The 21,323-nt window shown below is 35.5% G+C and overlaps 1 protein-coding gene across 4 annotated transcripts in view; it reads left to right on the forward strand.

The window, feature by feature from the left end:
- Positions 1-21,323, forward strand: part of CHL1 (cell adhesion molecule L1 like) — a 232,825-nt gene that overhangs the window by 126,691 nt on the left and 84,811 nt on the right. For all 4 annotated transcript variants that reach the window (XM_055414340.2, XM_055414348.2, XM_055414345.2 and 1 more), the window contains 3 exons: positions 9,151-9,328; positions 14,671-14,776; positions 17,878-18,065. In XM_055414340.2, the coding sequence (XP_055270315.2) occupies positions 9,241-9,328; positions 14,671-14,776; positions 17,878-18,065 (382 nt within the window). In that variant the 5' untranslated portion in view covers positions 9,151-9,240. The remainder of the gene's footprint in view (positions 1-9,150; positions 9,329-14,670; positions 14,777-17,877; positions 18,066-21,323) is intronic.

Consider the following 21,323-nt stretch of genomic DNA (forward strand, 5'->3'; position numbering starts at 1 on the left):
TATCTAGGTTGGTCATAACTTTCCTTCCAAGGAGCAAGCATCTCTTAATTTCATGGCTGCAATCAGCATCTGCAGTGATTTTGGAGCCCCAAAACGTCTGACACTGTTTCCACTGTTTTTCCATCTATTTCCCATGAAGTGATGGGACCAGATGCCATGATCTTTGTTTTCTGAATGAATGTTGAGCTTGAAGCCAACCTTTTCACTCTCTTCTTTCACTTTCATCAAGAGGCTGTTTAGTTCCTCTTCACTTTCTGCCATAAGGGTGGTGGTATCTGCATATCTGAGGTTATTGATATTTCTCCCGGCAATCTTGATTCCAGCTTGTGCTTCTTTCAGCCCAGTGTTTCTCATGATGTACTCTGCATATAAGTTAAATAAGCAGGGTGACAAGATACAACCTTGACGTACTCCTTTTCCTATTTGGAACCAGTCTGTTGTTCCATGTCCAGTTCTAACTGTTGCTTCCTGACCTGCATACAGGTTTCTCAAGAGGCAGGTCGGGTGGTCTGGTATTCCCATCTCTTTCAGAATTTTCCACAGTTTGTTGTGATCCACACAATCAAAGGCTTTGGCATAGTCAATGAAGCAGAAATGGATATTATTACCAGAGGCTATATCCTAATTACCACTAACACAAGGTTACCGTCAGTGTCACTAGTTGTAAATTGCATTTATTATCCTGTCGTGTATACTAGGGCTTCCCTCATAGCTCATTTGATAATGAATTCACCTGCAATGCAGGAGACCCTGGTTATATTCCTGGATCCTCTGGAGAAGGGATAGATTACCCGTTCCAGTGTTCTTGGGCTTCACTTGTGGCTCAGCTGGTAAAGACTCCACCTGCAGTGCGGCAGACTTGGGTTCGATCCCTGGGTTGGGAAGATCCCCTGGAGAAGAGAAAGGCTACCCACTCCAGTATTCTGGCCTGGAGAACTCCATGGACTATATTCATGGGGTCACAAAGAGTCAGACACGATTGAGCAAGTTTCACTCACTCACTCGCTCATGTATGCTAAACATTTATTACCTCACTTAACACTCGCTAAATATGCTTCAGCTCAGTTCAGTTTAGTCACTCAGTCATGTCCGACTCTTTGTGACCCCATGAATCACAGCACGCCAGGCCTCCGTGTCCATCACCAACTCCTGGAGTTCACTCAAACTCATGTCCAGAGTTGGTGATGCCATCCAGCCATCTCATTCTCTGTCGTTCCCTTCTCTTCCCGCCCCCAATGCCTCCCAGCATCAGTCTTTTCCAGTGAGTCAACTTGTCGCATGAGGTGGCCAAAGTATTGGAGTTTCAGCTTTAGCATCAGTCCTTCCAATAGGGTGGCAACTCTTATATCCGTTTATAAAGGTGAATGGTAAAGGTTAAGTGAAGTGCCCCTGGCTATATAATTAGTGAATGATTGCTTTGAAGTCACCATAAACTGACTCCATTCTCCATGTTCTTATTTACTATGTATTATTCTCTTTTGTGGCTGGTCAGCAGGCCGCAGTATCTTCACATTTACTTACGGAGGCCGGGTGGAATGAAAATCTAAGCCACTTCTCCTCCAGTTCCGAAAGCAGAAAATAAAGTTAAGTTAAGGGAGTAAGTTGTTCACAGATTTACCACAGTGAAGCTGTGGTAAGAACATGAAACAGATCTATGGGTTCACTTTCTAATGTTGATGCGTGGATGTTAAAGAGGCTGCTGTTTTGGTGACAAAGACCTTCATTTTCTTTTTGCTGTATTAGAAGTGTCTCCTGTGGTATGCATGCCTGTCCGTGTTTCTGTTGAAACCAGTGTGTTCCTAGTTGTTGTCACGCTAGTCATTCTGGGAAATAAGTCAGGAAGGGTCAATTTAATAACAGTGAGACATCCATTTCCTTTTGAGTGAGATGTCATGAATATTTTGTTTCTTTGTGAGCAGGATCTAGTATGGCAGGAAGATACAACCCAGTTGGTCCAGATTCATGAAAATTTGTTGGTTCTTTTTTGGATCTGAGTTAATGTCATTTAATCAGCTTTATGTAACTATGCCTCAAAAATACTTTAGTATATTTTTTTATTGTCTTAGTGTCAGCACCAACCTGAGTTCCAATAATGACTTTTATATTGAGTTCTGATGTAAAGCGTTAAATTCATATTCTTTCAAAAAAAATTTTTTTTAAATTTATGATTGTGCTGGGTCTTTGTTGCTGCGTAATCATTTCTCTAGATGCAGAGAGCCAGGGCTGCTCTCTAGTTGCACTGTGCGGGCTTCTCATTGCGGTGGCTTCTCTTGTGCAAGCTTCTCATTGCAGGGGCGCACAGGCTTCAGTAGCTGCAGCAGGTGGGCTCAGTCATTGGGGCTCTCAGGCTCTCAAGCACAGCCACAGTAGTTGTGGCACCATGGCTTAGTTGCTCTGGGGCATGTTGGATCTTCCCGGATCACAGATCAAACCTGCGTCTTCTTCATTGACAGGTAGATTCTTTACCGTTGAGCCATCACAGATTCTCTAAATTTGTATTCTTTGAATAAAGATAAATGAGAATGTGCTTTTATTGTTATTGTACTGTTGTAAAACCTAATTACTAAATAGTTTGCCCTTTTATGCTTCTGACTGTGAGATTATGACTGACTTTCCCTTTTCAGTATGAAAGCTGTTTGGGGCTGTCATCATCATCACCTAATGGAGTGTTGCTTGCTGGGAGTCATATTTTAACTTCCAGTGACTTTTATGTAACAGCCTCTTAACATATAAGTCTCAGGTAAATTGAAGCTAATCCTTGCAGGTGATAAGGTCAGATATAAAACTATTACCCCTATTCTGGAAACTAAGGATGTCATCATTTTTGTTATGGTGCTGAATTTATATGCTTATTTTAAGCCAGGGCTTCAATGTGGCATGCTTTTATGGGAGAGAATTTCTTGGATCAAGGCCATGTGGTTAAAATCATTAAAATTACAAAAGTCATACCGTCACTGTAGAACAATTCATATCTATGAGATATTTTACTATGGCAATTAGAGACAGTTGAGCTCACTAACCTAAATCAGTAGTTAATTGAAATTAAGCCTGTTCTCACTTATTTGACTGTCTAGTATTTTTATTCTCTATTTCAGGGTAGGATGATAGATTAATCTGGAAATTTGGTCTCTTGATAGCATTTGAAAGCCTTACTACCTACAGATAGAGGACCGCTCAAATATGTAAAATATCTTTAAATCAGCATTGACTATTAATGGAACAGAATATTAAATAATAAATTGCAGGTAAATATTTATATATAACTATAAACAATGAATTTAGATTACCACTATCACAGTATTTCAAGAGAAGGAAAAGGAAAATTCAAAGGTCAAGGAATTAACATTTTCATCTTACTTTTTTACCTTAGAAATAGCTAAATGTTTCATTCTCTCTCTACAAATAATGTAGAACTGAGTTTTTGTCCTCAGGCAATGTTCTGCTTTTTATAATGATATCAATTTTTTTCACATTTTGTTGACTGGAATAATTCATTTCACCAGGAAAATGGTGTCATTTAACATAGTAACCTTTTTGAAAATACTTTTAATTACCAACGTAAGTTATTTTTCATTTTAGGAAATATTCTGAACCATGCAAAGGTAGTTTTTTTTTTTTTTCCAATTTCCATTTTACAAATGGGTCAAATGAGATCAGACAAAGTAAAATTGGCATTACTCTAAGAACAAAGATTCATGACATTTTGTGGGGAGGTTGGGAGTATTTCCCTTCATGATCAATATAACTTTAGTCAAAATATAAATGTGTTGATGCCTTTTAGACTTTCTATTTTATAACAGTAACACAGTAGCATTAGGTACTACTTTGGGTTTTACCTACTTGCATAAATGTATGAAAAGCTCTAGTGCATAATATCTTGAGGTACAACTTAAAGGGAATTTTAAAAAGTCAAGATATTTGAAGTTAAATATAAATTAAATTGCTTATCTGACTCTACTTATTAATTTTTCTATTAGTTGTAATGAATAAATAAGTAAATTATTTTTACAGAAAAAAATTAAGTACCTGGAAAAAATAATTATCACATTTTAAAGCAAATTCATTTTTAGGGATACATTATATCATCTGCAAGTTTCTTCTCCCATTTAATAGATTACCTTCTCATTGTGTCAGTGGTTTCCTTTGCTGTGTAAAAGCTTTTAAATTTAATTAGGTCCCATTTGTTTAATTGTGCTTTTGTTTCCTTTCTTTTAAGAGACAGATCCAAAAAATTATTTTAACAATTTATATCAGAGAATGTTCTGCTCATGTTTCCTTTTAGGAATTGCATAGTATCTGGTCTTACATTTAAGTCTTTAATCCATTTTGAGTTTATTTTCATATATGAAAAAAATATTATATATTCATTTTTTACACATAGATGTCCAGTTTTGCTGGGACCACTTATTGAGTCTTCTTGCCTGCTTATCATATATTTTTGCCTTCTTTGTTGTAGATTAATTGACCTTCAGTGAGTGGGTTTATTCTGGGCTTTCTATTCTGTTGCAGTGATCAATGTTTGTTTTTGTTCCAGTACCATACTGCTTTGATTACTGTAGCTTTGTAGTATACTCTAAAGTCAGGCAGTGTGATTCCTTCAGCTCTGTTCTTTCTCAAGATTACTTTGGCTGTTTGGGGTGTTTGTGTTTCCATGCAAATTTTAAAATTATTCGTTCTAGTTCTGCTAAAAAATTCACTTGATATTTTGATAGAGATTGCATTGAATCTGTATACTCTCTTGGGTACTATGGTCATTTTAACAATATTAAATCTCCTGAGTCAAGAACGCAGTGTATCTTTCCATTTGTCTGTTTCATCTTTAATTTCTTTCATCAGTGTCTTAGTTTTCTAAGTAAGGTCTTTTACCTCCTGTTGTTGTTCAGTCTCTGTCACGTCCAACTCTTTGCTTCCCCATGGACTGTAGCCTGCCAGGTTCCTCTGTCCATGGAATTCTCCAGGCAAGAATACTGGAGTGGGTAGTCATCCCTTTCCCAGGTGATCTTCCCAATCTAGGGGTTGAACTAGGATCTCCTGCATTCCAGACAGATTTTTTACCATCTGGGCCATCAGGGAAGACCATGGAATGGTCATATGTGGCCTTTATTATGTCAGCATGTCTATCACCAAAACAGAACACAAATAACATATATTACAAGGATGTGGGAAAAGGGGAACCCTCATATACTGTTGGTAGGGTTCCACCACTGTGGAAAACAGTATGAAGATTTCTCAAAAAGATAAAAATAGAACTAGCATATGATCCAGGTTTCCACTCCTGGGTATATATCTTTGAAAACCCTAAAAGACTAATTTGAAAAGACACGTGCCCTCCCAACTTTCATTGCAGCATTGTTTACAATTGCCAGGGAATGGAAGCAACCTAAGTATCCACCAACAAATGAATGGATAAAGATGTGGTACACACACATATACATACATACATACACACAGTGAACTACTGCTCAGTCATAAAAAGAATGACATTATGCCATTTGCAGTAACACTGAAGGACTTGGAAGACATTAAAATGACAAATACTGTATGGTATCACGGATATGTGGAATCTAAAAAAATGCAACTTGTGAATAAAACAAAAGAAGCAAGAAGCAAACACAGATATAGAGAACAAACTTATGGTTATCAGTGGATAGAGGAAAGTCGGGGAAATGGCAATCTAGGGATAGGAGGATAAAAGGGTAATTAAGGGATTACATGAAATTATGTGTGTAAAACTTTTAAAAATTGGGAATTATTGTAGAAGTTAAAGAATCATTCATTCAATAAAACAGTTCAGGTCAGTTCAGTTGCTCAGTCACATCCAACTATTTGCGACCGCATGGACTGCAGCACTTCAGGCTTCCCTGTCCATCATGAATTCCTGGTGGATATTCAAACTCATGTTCATTGTGTCAGTGATGCCATCCAGCCGTCTCATCCTCTGTCGTCCCCTTCTCCTCCCACCTTCAATCTTTCCCAGCATCAGAGTCTTTTCCAGTGAGTCAGTTCTTCGCATCAGGTGGACAAAGTATCCGAGTTTCAGTTTCAACATCAGTCCTTCCGATGAACACCCATGACTGATCTCCTTTAGGATGGACTAATTGGATCTTCTTGCAGTCCAAGGGGCTCTCAAGAATCTTCTCCAACACCACAGTTCAAAAGCATCAATTCTTCAGTGCTCAGCTTTGTTTATAGTCCAACTCTCATATCCATACGTGACTACTAGAAAAACCATAGCCTTGACTAGACAGACCTTTGTTGGAAAAGTAATGTCTCTGCTTTTTAAAATGCTGTGTAGGTTGGTCATAACTTTTCTTCCAAGGAGCAAGCATCTTTTAATTTAATGGCTACAGTCACCATCTGCTGTGATTTTGTAGCCCAAGAAAATAAAGTCTGTCATGGTTTCCATTGTTTCCCCATCTGTTTGCCATGAAATGATGGGACCAGATGCCATTATCTTAGTTTTTTGAATGTTGTATTTTAAGCCAGCTTTTTCACTTTCCTCTTTCACTTTTATCAAGAAGCTCTTTAGTTCCTCTTAGCTTTCTGCCATTCAGTTCAGTCAGTTCAGTTCAGTCGCTCAGTCGTGTCCGACTCTCCGCGACCCCATGAATCACAGCACGCCAGGCCTCCCTGTCCATCACCAACTCCCGGAGTACACTCAAACTCATGTCCACAGAGTCGGTGATGCCATCCAGCCATCTCACTCTCCGTCGTCCCCTTCTCCTCCCGCCCCCAACCTTTCCCAGCATCAGAGTCTTTTCCAATGAGTCAACTCGTCGCATGAGGTGGCCAAAGTATTGGAGTTTCAGCTTTAGCATCAGTCCCTCCAATGAACATCCAGGATTGATCTCCTTTAGAATGGACTGGTTGGATCTCCTTGCAGTATAAGGGACTCTCAAGAGTCTTCTCCAACACCACAGTTCAAAAGCATCGATTCTTCGGCGATCAGCTTTCTTCACAGTCCAACTCTCACATCCATACATGACCACGGGAAAAACCATTGCCTTGACTAGATTAGGGTGGTGTTATTTGCATATCTGAGGTTATTGATATTTCTTCCAGCATTCTTGATTCCAGCTTGTGTTTCATCTTGCCCTGCATTTCGCATGATGTACACTGCATATAAGTTAAATAAGCAAGGTGATAGTATACAGCCTTGACATACTCCTTTCCGAAATTGGAACCAGTCCATTGTTCCATGTCTGATTCTAGTTGTTGCTTCTTGACCTGCACACAGATTTTTCAGGAGTCAGGTCAGGTGGTCTGGTATTCCCATCTCATTCAGAATTTTCCACAGGTTATTGTGATCCACACAGTCAAAGGCTTTGGTGTAATCAATAAAGCAGAAATAAATGTTTTTCTGGAACTCTCTTGCTTTTTCAGTGATGCAACACATGTTGGCAATTTGATCTCTCGTTCCTCTGTTTTTTCTAAATCCAGCTTGAACATCTGGAAGTTCAGGGTTCACGTACTGTTGAAGCCAGGCTTGGAAAATTTTGAGCATTACTTTGCTAACATGTGAGATGAGTGCAATTGTGTGGTAGTTTGAGCATTCTTTGGCATTGCCTTTCTTTGGGATTGGAATGAAGACTGACCTTTTCCAATCCTGTGGCCACTGCTGAGTGTTCCACATTTACCGGCATATTGAGTGCAGCACTTTCACAGCATCATCTTTTAGGATTTGAAATGGCTCAACTGGAATTCCATCACCTCCACTAGCTTTGTTTGTAGTGATTCTTCCTAAGACCTACTTGTCTTCACATTCCAGGATGTCTGGCTCTAGGTGCGTGATCACACCATTGTGATTATCTGGGTCATGAAGATCTTTTTTATACAGTTCTTCTGTGTAATCTTGCCACCTTTTTTTTTTGGCCACCTTTTCTTAATATCTTCTGTTTCTGTTAGGTTCATACTGTTTCTGTCCTTTGTTGTGCCCATCTTTGCATGAAATGTTCCCTTGATCTCTCTAGTTTTCTTGAAATGATCTCTAGTCTTTCCCATTCTGTTGTTTTCCTCTATTTCTTAGCATTGATCCCCAAGGAAGGCTTTCTTCTCTCTCCTTGCTATTCTTTGGAACTCTGCATTTAAATGGGTATATCTTTCCTTTTCTCTTTTGCCTTTCACTTCTCTTCTTTTCTCTGCTATTTTAAGGCCTCCTCAGACAACCATTTTGCCTTTTTTCTTTTCTCTTTCTTGGGGATGGCTTTGTCACTGCCTCCTGTACAGTGTCAAGAACCTCCATCCATAGTTCTTCAGGTAGTCTGCCTACCAGATCTAATCCCTTGAATCTATTTGTCACTTCCACTGTATAATCATAAGGGATTTGATTTAGGTCATCCCTGAATGGTCTAGTGGTATCATAAAACAGTACATTATTATAAACTATTAAATAATAATATATAATATTATATAATAAAATAATATAGTACAGTAAAGTATAATAAAACAGTACATGATAAATAATGTTTGAATATCTATTATCATGTTTCAGAATGAAAGCAAAGTCACAAGAGAAAGTAAGGAGACATCTATATTTTAACCCTTAATATATTTCTGTCAGCAGTGGAATGAATAAACTTTCTGCTGAGGTGGAAATTAATTGATGCTCTTATGTTTTTCTTGAGGCCAATCTAGATTCATGAATTTTAGTTGTAGTGGCTGGTCCCTATCCATTCATTCTTCCTTTTCCATTCCCTGTATCCTGCTATTTACTTCCTATTAGTGTGATAATTTTGAACATGAGAAATTCTTTTGCCAAGGAAATATTAAATTTCTGACAGTGACCAACTCAAATGAGGTTAAATTCTTAAAGATTGAAAAAGAATCACCTTTTGAATGAAATTACATAACCGAAGTTACTCTCAAAGCCACTGACATTCATTAGAGTGTACTAGAGTACATTCCAAGTAAAAATTCCTATCATTTAAAAAAAATTATGGGTGTAGTTTATGGTTTACCATATCACCTGTCCTTTATTTTAAATACAAAGAGGAAAAACTTACATTTGTATGCAGTTATTTGAGAACAGTTTCATAAAGAGGAAATTATTGCCAACAGAAAAATATATTCAACTTGTTATGTTGACCCTTTATAGAACATGAGCTTAGAGTATGCATTAGTCTTTTTGTTTGTTTGTTTGTTTGTTTCCAGGTTTATTTGTTTGTAACCAGCTTCCAATCAAAAGTAAGGAAAGACATTACGATTTTCATTCTTTCTGGGCTGGCTCCTTCCTGAAGAGCAATGGAGGTGTTAAGTGGAATAGGATTAATCACATCTCTAATTTTCTTCCTGTTAAAATTCTCAACAGCTGTGGATATACCACTTTCAGGTAAAGTGACAATATTCAATACCTACTTTGGAAGTCCATATTTGCATTTTGATTTTCAAGTTGAATAATTTTATATTGACCATGTGATTTTTCTGCCATATTTCTACCAATCTTACAGCAATCTACATGGAATTCATGTTCTCCTTTTAAATTTTTCAGAAGGCTTATACTTGCCTGCTTACTATAATTATTTTGCAGCTCAGGCTTTTATACTCTTAGGCAAACTTGGCACATAACAAGAAATATAACCTGTAGATCAGGTGGTGTTTTACCATGTAAGGTTATCTGCAATATTAGCAACAGTTATTTCTTTTATGTATTTGATTAGTTTATTTTAGAGACAGTTGTGACTCAGAAGTTAATGGCATTCAACCAATCAGGACAAAAGAGGAGCTGAATGAACTTTGTATTGTTTTTCACAATAATTATCTATTCAAGAATGAAAATAAATAGAAAAATATTGAAAATGCATTTTCATAGGACACAACTAAAAGTGTAATATGATAACACCTCCGCAAATTTAAAGCATTCTATGGGGTGAATTCATATCAAAATGTTAGTCATTTTTGGGGGATATGTATCTTAGCATATGTTGGTATCAATAAAAATGGATGTAAATCTTTAACCATTATAAATCAACTTGAACAAGTTATAGTAACTAGAAGTTGAAAAATAGTATAGCTGGAAACACAATTTGTGTAATAATGTATCAAGTATTTAAAGTACATTTTAGGAGAATTTCTCTTGTTTATAAGCACTTGGGATTATTTACATATTTTTATCCATACAGTTCAAGTATTGATTCCTACTATCTCTTTTATACTTAATTTGGAGAGTCATAATTTAAGATATATTGATCATTATAATCTTAGTATTGGAAGTATTCTTTGCAGATCATCTATACTTCAAAGGATTAGTCTTGATCTCAGACCTATCGTACAGATGTACAGATCTAAAGTTCTGTTCTATTCCAAGTGAAAATCTGTTAGCCTACACATCGTGTATATTGGCCTATATGTACAAACACTGGTTGAAAACCTGAAATGATACATCTTTAGTTGGTTCTTTGGGTTTGAATATGCAGTGCCAAATTAAGAGCAAGGTTCTTAGTGATCCTTACGAAAAGAGGTTAATAATTTTACATTTTCTTCCCAGTAGTGCCAAAGATGTACTGGAATTCCTGATTCAGATTTCTGAACAAAGACTATACATTTTCCTTCCATCTTTTCTCATCAGTGGTGATAGGAAATTTTGTATTAGTACATAAGACACATTTAAAAAAAATTTCTGGTTGTCTCAGTTACTTATGCATTTTCATGCTGTAATGTCCTTAGACAACAATTGTTATAAAATATTAATGGAATGTTTTCAGAACATCTGAAAATTACCCATTTATTTCAGTACTCTAGAGCTCTCACTGGCAAATGAAGTAAGGCAGGTATTCAGTTTGAATGTCAACGAGTCTGGTGTCTTTGTAATTGGCCTAATTATGGAGGAAAAGATTTATAATGTAGAATATATGTTCTTATAAACACTCAAAGGTTATTAGCTTCATTCTCTGAATAATTAGTTATGGCTGAGACTTTACAACCTTAGCAAATTTAACAAAGAATAATGTTCTAATAAACAAGTTGTTCACAAGTTACTAGCTGATATCTTAGGGACTGTTGCTATTGTGCATCACCCCTCATCATTTATAAACTGTAATAACATTTAAATAATATGAATTTGCAATATGCTCAAGACCTGCTCTACACAGAAAGACGTGGTAGTCAGAAACAAGGTAAATGTCAATGAAGATATGAATATTTTCCACGTGGTATTAAAGTGTTTATAAATATCCAGTGGATAAAGCCTGAACTTGGGCTAATGCCACCAAAACTGGTAAAATTCAATTATCAGATTCATTAGACAAAAGTAAAGAAAATTGAATTTTAGAATTGGAAATGGCTGAGTTGTTATTCTAGGCTGGCCACTGGTGTTCAAAATGTGATTCATGGATCACTCAGGGTCACAGAGATTTGTTCAGGCAGTCCATTTGATCAAATGTTTCATAATAATACCAAGATGTCACTTTTTACTTTTCCACCATGGTGATGTTCCACTATGCACTGATGTTACAAAAGTAATGGTTCCAAAAATGGCACTTGCCCAGCACAGATCAAGGCTTTGGCACCAAACTTATGGGACTCCCCAGGACCATCAGTTCAGTTCAGTCACTCAGTCGTGTCCAACTCTTTGCGACCCCATGAATCACAGCACGCCAGGCCTCCCTGTCCATCACCAACTCCCGGAGTTCACTCAGACTCATGTCTATCGAGTAGGTGATGCCATCCAGCCATCTCATTCTCCGTCGTCCCCGTCTCCTCCCACCCCCAATCCCTCCTAGCATCATACTCTTTTCCAGTGAGTCAACTCTTCGCATGAGGTGGCCAAAGTATTGGAGCCTCAGCTTTGGCATCAGTCCTTCCAATGGACACCCAGGATTGATCTCCTTTAGAATGGACTGGTTGGATCTCCTTGCAGTCCAAGGGACTCTCGAGAGTCTTCTCCAGCACCACAGTTCAAAAGCATCAATTCTTCAGTGCTCAGCTTTCTTCACAGTCCAACTCTCCCCAGGACCATATATTACACTAAAATAACAACAACAGAAAATCTAAAAGAACAAAACAATAAGTAAAGTTTTGCTTAAGACTGTCCTTGTTGAAATAGTTAAACGTTATTGATTTTATTAAATCTTCATCCTTGAGTACATTCTTCTTAATACTCTGTAGGATGAATTTTGAAATAAATATAAAATAATTCTGCTATATAACGAAGAACTATAACAGTCTGTCTTCCTTGATTGTGTCACTATGTGAGTGCCAAGCCAGATATCATTTTTACTGATAGACAAAATTGCATTACTTTGATGGATATTTTTCCCAAAATGAACCATGGGAGCCTGTCACTTCAACAGAAATAACTGATAATATGTATTGTCAATGATAAAATATGAGTGTTTAGATGGACAGGGAGGCCTGGCGTTCTGTGATTCATGGGGTCGCAAAGAGTCGGACATGACTGAGCGACTGAACTGAACTGAGGCACATATTTGAATTGTGGAAAGCTTGTATCCTCTACTGTGAGACTGACAGCATCTCCACATTAAGGCATTTCTAAGATCAGCGATATTAACAAATGTGAAATTTTAATATTTTTAATGACATGTGTCAGTATTTGGAAGATTTACATAACTCAGTTAACTGATAGTTTTTCCAGATGAATATTACATGTCACAAAATCATGCATGATTTAAAAAGCACCCGTGGATAAAACATTTTAATATGACAGAATATGAAAATATATCCATAGGGTTTCAGATTTCATATTTCAAGAAACCTTTAAGAAACTACTACTTGGTGAGTTTTGGGGTACTATCCAAAAACAGTGCCCACAAAAATCAGAAAGTGAAAGTTGCTCAGTCATGTATGACTCTTTGCTGTCTCATGGAATGTAGTCCATGGAATTCTCCAGGCCAGAATACTGGAGTGGGTAACCTATCCCTTCTCCATGGGATCTTCCCAACCCAGGGATCAAACCCAGGCCTCCTGCATTGCAGGCGGATTCTTTACCTGCCGAGCCGCAAGGGAAACCCACAAAAATCAGAAAGAACTATAAAATATCTCAGTCTTTTTTTAGGTACACATCTATGTAAGGTTGGCTTTTCTTCATTTATTGCAGCAAAACAACATATTGTAACATATGGAATACAGAGGTAGATATGAGAATCCAGCCATTGTCCGTTAAGATATTAGAGATTTGTAATAATGCAAAACAATGCCACTTTAATCACTACGTTCAGTATTTTTGATAAAATGTCATTACTTTAACAAATAATAGGATTGTTTTAAGTGAGTAAATGTTTAGAAGATTTTTTACTTTTAATTCTAATATGGTAAATATTGTTAAATACAAAACCACTTGAGGATATACTATTTAAGAATGCAAAGGGATCCAGTGATCAAAAAGTCTGTTTACTTGGCTTGAGTCTCTAATTTTACAAATGAGAAAAGTAGAGTGTGGCTCTGGGCCTGGCAGGGTCACAGGGTTTGGGGCCTGTTTGTATTTCCACTGTGGAATACCACCCGTGTGTGTCACACTCAGAAAATGCTTTCTCAAAGCCTATTTGCTAAAGTCAGATTTCAGCTACTGAACCATTTATGCTTTCTTACGAATTTAATCCTGTTTTCTTACAGAGCTTGTTACAAATGTACTAAAATTATAGTGTCTTCCTTTGAAAGCTATTGAATGCTCCATGACAGATTTTTTTAACGTATATCATGATAGGTGTCCTTTTAAAAACTTAATCCAAGTTTGAATCTTCAGCATTAGGACATTTATTTTATGGTCATAATTCTCAGAAATGCCATCCCTCTGCTTGAATTGGTGAGCTACAAAGCTATCCTCTACTTTTTAAATTTTTCTGGAAGGTATTTAACATGTCAAAATGAAAAAAAAATTATCACAAAATGAAGGAGTATCTGAATTTGTGGAATTCTCTTTAAAGAAACTGTTATATATTAGCTATTATTTTTATCCTAACAATCATTAGTGTTAAATTCTATAAGGAGGAGAATACCCTCAAACTTCCAAGGTGGAAAAATATATTAAAAACTTTACAAATTGGAAGTGACAAAAATCAAGCTTAGGGGAAATATAACAAAATCAATACATGGAAATAAAGAGGACGGGGTTATTTTTTGTTAATAATTAGCAAAATGTTTCATCATTTTAAAACACTGTTATTCATTCATGATATGACCGTGGGAAACCGCTATACTCTTAGGTTGTTTGTGGTAAATATCCTCTTTGACATGTGTACATTTATCCAGGGTCATTACCATTTGTATCCATGCCTAGAGATTTATCACAGATAACTAATTCAATTAAGGAGAAATCTATATACTTGAGGAATGAAAAAATAGTCTAATTTCCAACAATAAAATTATTAGGTAAGTTATCAAATATGCTCAGTGACCAAATATTGTCAATTGTCAATGACCACACCAAGTAAAAATGCATAAACACATCAACATAGATGAAATGCCAATATAAACTTGGATGTTTTAAAATTACATTGTTACAGTATTGTGGGTTTATAAAAATATGTGACAACATAAATGGATGCAGTGAAGTATATTCCTTAGAGCTAACTACATTTTACAAAGAGGGAGTCAGATTTGTTCTCTAGTTGTACTTACTAATATAGAAAGTGTGTTTAAATTATTTTTGTTGTAGCTAAACCAACTTCAAGCAGTTTTTGGAGAGCACATTATTTAAATACCTATTTTAATATTTAGTTCAACAGGTTCCAACAATCGTGAAGCAGTCAACAGTGCAAGTTGCCTTTCCTTTTGATGAGTATTTTCAAATTGAATGTGTAGCTAAAGGAAATCCAGAACCAAAGTGAGTATTTTTTTCAAACTAAGTAGTTGTTTAAAAGTATACAATCCTTAATACTAAATTTTACTCTAATCTTTATAAGCTTATTGGACTATAAATCTACACATTATTGAAAGTAAAAATTTCAAAGTGAATGATAGCTATGTCTATAAAAACAAAGCTTGGTTATTTTACACATGTTCTTTTGCCAGTTAAAATTATTTTTATCATAAATCGTCTTATGTTAAATATTTAGCATAGGCTTTGGCATTGTGGAAACATGCACCAATTATTTATGGGTGAACAAGCTAGATAACAGAAAATACCTTATTCTATTTATTGAAAGGTGGCATTTATTAAACCAAAGTTAATATATTTATAAATGTTATTCTGTACATATTATTGCATGTCTTAATTGTGACACATATATTCAGTGAATAGGTTGTTACTTGATATTTTTAACTTTGTTACAGAGATGTTAACTCAGATGGCAAAATACAAATGACATGGTATATTTTATCAAGCATTTTATTATTAATGAAAAAATTGTCACTGTAGGTAATTATAATCCCTGAAAGTTTTTTCTAAGTACCTACTAGTTAGGAGAGAAAGAACGGTGTGAGTACTGACATTAAGGAGGAAAAAGATTTGAAGAGAATTCAAGATTTTAAAGTTCTAAATGATTCTAGAATGAGAAGCAAACCTACAAACTTTTATTGATTTACCTCATCATTTTACATTCATTAAGGATGAAAGGATGGAAATTAATTATTTTAAATTGTGTTGTGAATAACATTTTATTGCCTGATAATTCGATATTTTAAAAATTATTAGTGAATCATTAGCATTCCTAATTGTCATTTTTCTGTCTTTTTCTAACTATAATTCATATATGTGAATATGGATAAATTATAATGGAATGAAGGAGAATGTATTAATCACTACAAATATGGATCAATCAATATTATTATATATAAATATTGGTTAACTTGATTATATCAAGAAATAAGACCATATAATCATGGGAGATGATGAATGATGAGCTATATTTATCATGTCAATATCTAGTATCAAGTTTAATTATGAACTACTAATTCAGAATCATGAATAGAGTATCTGCTATTAGCACTATTTCTTCTCAAGTCATATATAGTTATGTAAGAATTTTTTAATGGCTATAGATACTGAAAGAGTATTTAATACTAGATTATTATTATCCTTATTAGATAATTGATATTCTGTCTGAAAACTCAATAACATTAAATGGACAAAAACAAAATTTTATACATATGAAATAAGTGGTCAATTTTTCTTTTTTTAAAGGTGTAATTAAATGCCTTATTATATAACACAGAAAATAGGAAACAATAAAGAAAAAAATCCCATCATAATAGTAAAATGAACAAATCCTGAAATTCCATTTTTTTAGTAACAGCAATATCACCAAAAGTGATAGCAAAAACCATGTAGCATCAATTATGTACCATGTATACTGGGCAGTAGGATTAAAGAAAACTTGAATGGGTGAAAAGATATAATATGGCACAAATTGGAAATGTTTAATTTTGAATATACAGAGTTATCCTAGTCAAGGTATTAGAATTTAAAGAAAAGATTCTATGTTATTTGTAACTAAAACCAAAAAAATGTAAAAGATGCAGAGAGAAAAGAAGTAAGAGAATTTGTCAGGAGACAGGCATGCTCCTAAAAAATTGTGTCTCATAAAATTTTGTTATTCTTTTTGAACAAGCATCAGATTATATGACTATGTAAGACTGTGTCATCCTGGAGCATATTCAAATTGGTGTGAGTTATTAGTATATAAAATAAAATCTAATTGGGAAGTCACACTATTAGATTTTTAAAGATTTAAGAACAAAAAACACCTTTTTATAACCATGTCCATAGAAGTCACTGTTACATATGGCAGTGGGAATTAAACTGTGTATGTTTTTTCTGGAATATAATTCTTTAGTGTTTATCAAAACTGATGAAATATTTCTTATGTTATTGGTTTATCATTCTCACTTTTAAGGAATTAACCTAATAAAATATTTAGAAAAGTACCACCCAAAATAAATATATAGAGTTTTTGTAACAATATGGTTCATAAAAGAGAAAAAGTGAAAATGGTTAGGTAAATTAATTAGTAGCCATAAGACAGAAGATCATGTAGTCATAAAATCTATCTTTAGAGCATTGCAATAATTGGAAAAACTCAAATGGAAAAATTATACATTCATTGTGGTCTCAATTATGTTACCAATATGTCTAAAAATATTGATAGACTATATAACCCAATTTGATGATAATTGCTTGTGTGTATTTGAATTTTGAGTGAGCTCTTCTCAAACACACACACACACACACACAAACACATACATGGACATATTGTATATTTATATTTTTTAGTCTCCAAATACTGTAATATCTGAAATATTAGTGAAGATCCTACATTATCTTTTCAATTGGATGTTTTAAAATATATCTTTCATTTTAAAAGAACAGAGTGAAACCTATCTTTTTTCCCCTTCCACTTGTCACAGCCTTTTCATGAGCCTTGTGTCTGTCAGTTCTGACTGCTACAATAAAAATATCACGACTGAACGGCTTAAACAGCAGACACATTTCTCACACCTCTGGTGGTGAGAAGACCAAGGCCAAGTCACTGATAGATTTAGTATCACTGGCAGCTTTGGTGTCTGGTGATGACCTGCTTGCTGTTCACAGCCAGTCATCTTGTAACCTCACATGGAAGAAGGGAGCAAGAATGGGATCTCTTTTATAAGGACACCAATCCCATTTGTGAGGACTTCACCCTCATGACATAATCACCTCTCCAAGGCCCTACCCTCAAGTACTATTACAGTACATCGGGAAATAGGCTTCAACATATGCATTTTAGGGAGACATAAACATTAAGTCTATAGCAGTTTAAAAGATTTATAAGTTTATAAGATTTCCCAGATTATTTTAGATACCTTTTTTGTATTGTTATATTCAGTTAAATAGATGCATATATATACTTTTTATTTTAAAATGTCTCAATTTTCTTATTTCCGTATATTTGTTTGTTTATAAGTTATTATTTTTTCAGGGTTGCTAACTTTAGTTTTATCTTACAGATTCTTATGGAATAAGGATGACAAGCCTTTTAATCTCTCTGATCCTCGGATAATTGTATCTAACAATGGGGGGACTTTCAGGATACCGAATGATGGGCACATATCTCACTTTCAAGGAAAATATCGCTGCTTTGCTTCTAATAACCTGGGGATTGCTATGTCAGAAGAAATCGAGTTTATAGTTCCTAGTAAGTATTTCGGTGCTTCTCAGGTGGCTCCGTAGTAAAGAATCCACTTGCCAATGCACGAGACATGGGTTCAATCCCTGGTTGGGGAAGATCCCCTAGAGAAGGAAATGGCAACCCACTCTGGTATTCTTGCCTGGAGAATTCCATGGAGAGAGGAACCTGGCTGGGCTACAGTCCATGGGGTTGCAAAAGAGTCAGACACAACTTAGCAACTAAACAGCAGCAGCAACAGTAAGTATTACAGAGGAGATTTCATTTAATATTTTAGTGAAGTTTAGTAGGAGTTATACAAGGCTGCAATGAAATAAGATTATTAATTTAATCAGCTTATAATTGCCTTATTTTTTATTTATAAGGGAAATTATCTTCCAGGTTTTGATATTTAGAAGTTGATGACGTTGAAAGCGACATACTTTCACTGTCTTTCACTAATAATACATGTAACGTAAGGAAAAATAGTATGTGTTTTGCTTCATCGAATGAAGTTAAAATATTAGTTAGATTTGGCTAGGTTATGTTGCAGTCACAAGTAATCCCCAAGCCCTTGTGTTAATACAGTGTTGTTCCTTCATGAGGTAGTTTGCTCTAGTTCTGGCAGCTCTTCAGAGCAACTGTTCTCCATGGAGCTTTTCAGAGATCCTAACTGATGGATATACCATCATCCTATCTCTGCACCATGTGAAACTTGTACCATCTGGATCAGAGAGTGGGGGTATAGAACACTGCTTCCCACAAGAAGTTACACAGGCAGCTTATACTCACCTTGTTAGGCGGAGCAAAAAAATGGCATAGCCCCACCAACCTCAGTATGAGTGCCCAGTGATATTAGTATATGTTAGTAATATGTTCCATAGATCATAACCACGGAAAACTACAAGCTCCCTTACCATTAAAACTGTTATTTATCAATAATTATCCCCAAGAGTAAAGCAACTTCTTTATTACCAGATCTGATCTCCGTAGCATGGGATCTCTGATGACTGACTTTCACATTTGGTCATTTATTTTCCTGAATTTTAAGGTATCCAACACTACTTGATTCTAACGAAAGGCTTTGAAGAAAAAATTCTTAGATATAAAACTGCCAAGAGTTTCTATTTTGCAATTACTTCTTGCAGAGTTCTAGACCTTTCAGGATATGGATACCTTATGCTCAGGGAGTAGAATGTACACAAACTGGGGAGAAAAATGTGTGTGTTATCCTTAAAGTTGGAACAGGAAACTAGGTTTAAATTTTTTAAGTTTTCTGTATTATTCTAGAGGAGAGACTCTAACTCAAATTTAAAATCTTAACAAGTATATGTCTTAAAATGTATAAAATAGTTACAGAATACATATAGAATAAAATGTGAGTGATTATCAAACTCTGGTATCAAGAAGAAAAAGAAAAAGGCAAGAAAGGGGAGGAAAAAAACTATAGAAATAAATTTAAACATATCATTAATTAAAGATGAAAGTAAATAGACTAAATGCTCCAAAATTTAAAAAGTGATAAGCTATTTACCACATTACACATCTAAATCATGAGAAAATAGATTTGTTGAAACTAAAAGGGGGAAAAGATGTTCCATCTTTTTAATAGATAAATATATATCTTGAATAAATACTGTTCAAAAGAAAAGTACATATGGCTGTATTAGTATCAATCAAAATAGACTTTATTTTATAAAGGCTCGCTGGAGATTAATGTACCAGGCATATATAATACGAAGGTGTATGAAGGAGAAATAGACAAATCTACCATAGTGGTAGATGTTCACATGTGTGTTTCATTATTTGGGAGCTCAAGCAGAGGAAACATTTGAAAAGTACATGGAGGATTTAAAGAACCCAGTCACAAGCTCTAGCTAATCAGCATGTATAGAACATTATACCTGAAACTGCAGTGTTTTTCAGTATTTGATGATATGTTAGCTATGAAGTAAATATGACCAAAATACAATTGAGAAATGGGTATTAAAAAAATCCAGAAAAAACATTACCAATGAATATAACTGAAGATGATCTTAATATACTTATACATAATTTTACAGATCTCTAAGTTGGAGAAAAGTCCCTGATGCTGGGAAAGATTGAGGGCAGGAGGAGAAGGGGACAACAGAGGATGAGATGGCTGGATGGCATCACCGACTCGATGGACATGGGTTTGGGTGAACTCCGGGAGTTGGTGATGGACGGGGAGGCCTGGCGTGCTGTGATTCATGGGGTCGCAAAGAGTCGGACACGACTGAGCGACTGAACTGAACTGAAGTTGGAGAAGGAAATGGCAACCCAGTGCAGTATTCTTGCCTAGAAAATCCCATGCACAGAGGAGCCTAGCAGGCTATCGTCCATGGGGTCGCAAAGAGTCAGACACGACTTAGCGACTACACCACCACCACTAAGTAAAAAGTAAAAAAGGAAGTTGCGAAAGATACAAACTTGCACCTCAGACTGAAATGGCCAATACAAATATAAAAATGTGCTTAATAGAATGAGTAATCAGAAATAGATCTATGGTAACCTAAGTAATAAAAGCACTTGATTCCTGCAAAACTGGGAAATACAGCAGAGTCTGAGAGCATCAGTTTTAGGTGGGACTTTGCGGCTGGCATAACAGGTATCCACGGTGGAGAGTCCAGTTTACTGCTTGGACTGTGGAGGATATTTGTCGCTGCCTACTTAGTTAAAGATACTCTCACCAGTGACCCAGAAATTCCTCTTCTTTGCTCTTGTGCATGAGCCCCTTACCTGTGTGCGCCAGGAATAGCTGTGGCAGCATTGTGTTTTAGAAACATACGGAACAAAAACACAAGTTCATTTGTGATATAATGAAATAATTGTGGCATATTCATGCATGTTGTAAAATCATAATTCAGGACAAGAGAATGATGAAAACAAAATTTAGGATGGTAATTACCTCTAATGGGATGTGGAACAGGTGTGATCTACACCAAGGTGACGGTGCTTTTATGTTTCTCTTACGATGGGTGGTGGGTCAAGAGTGTTGCATTTCTTTCTTTTTATTCTTTACATTTATTTTATGTGGTCTTTATATATACAAAATTAATTAGTATGTAGCATATTGATTTGTCTTAGACGTACTGAATTATTAAGTGTGATGTTAGAGCATAGTAGTGGGCTGAGTAGTGACATACAGACTTGAAAATTGGCGTCTGGACTTTGGGTTTAAAATGACAGTAGGGAGTGTTCATGAATTCTGGGTCAGAAAACTGTAATTGAGAATCATAAAATCACATAGATATAACTAACTATACA

This window comes from Moschus berezovskii, chromosome 24, assembly GCF_049115385.1.
Source record: "Moschus berezovskii isolate FMDL1 chromosome 24, NW_MosBer_1.0, whole genome shotgun sequence".
NCBI classification, from domain to species: Eukaryota; Metazoa; Chordata; class Mammalia; order Artiodactyla; family Moschidae; genus Moschus; species Moschus berezovskii.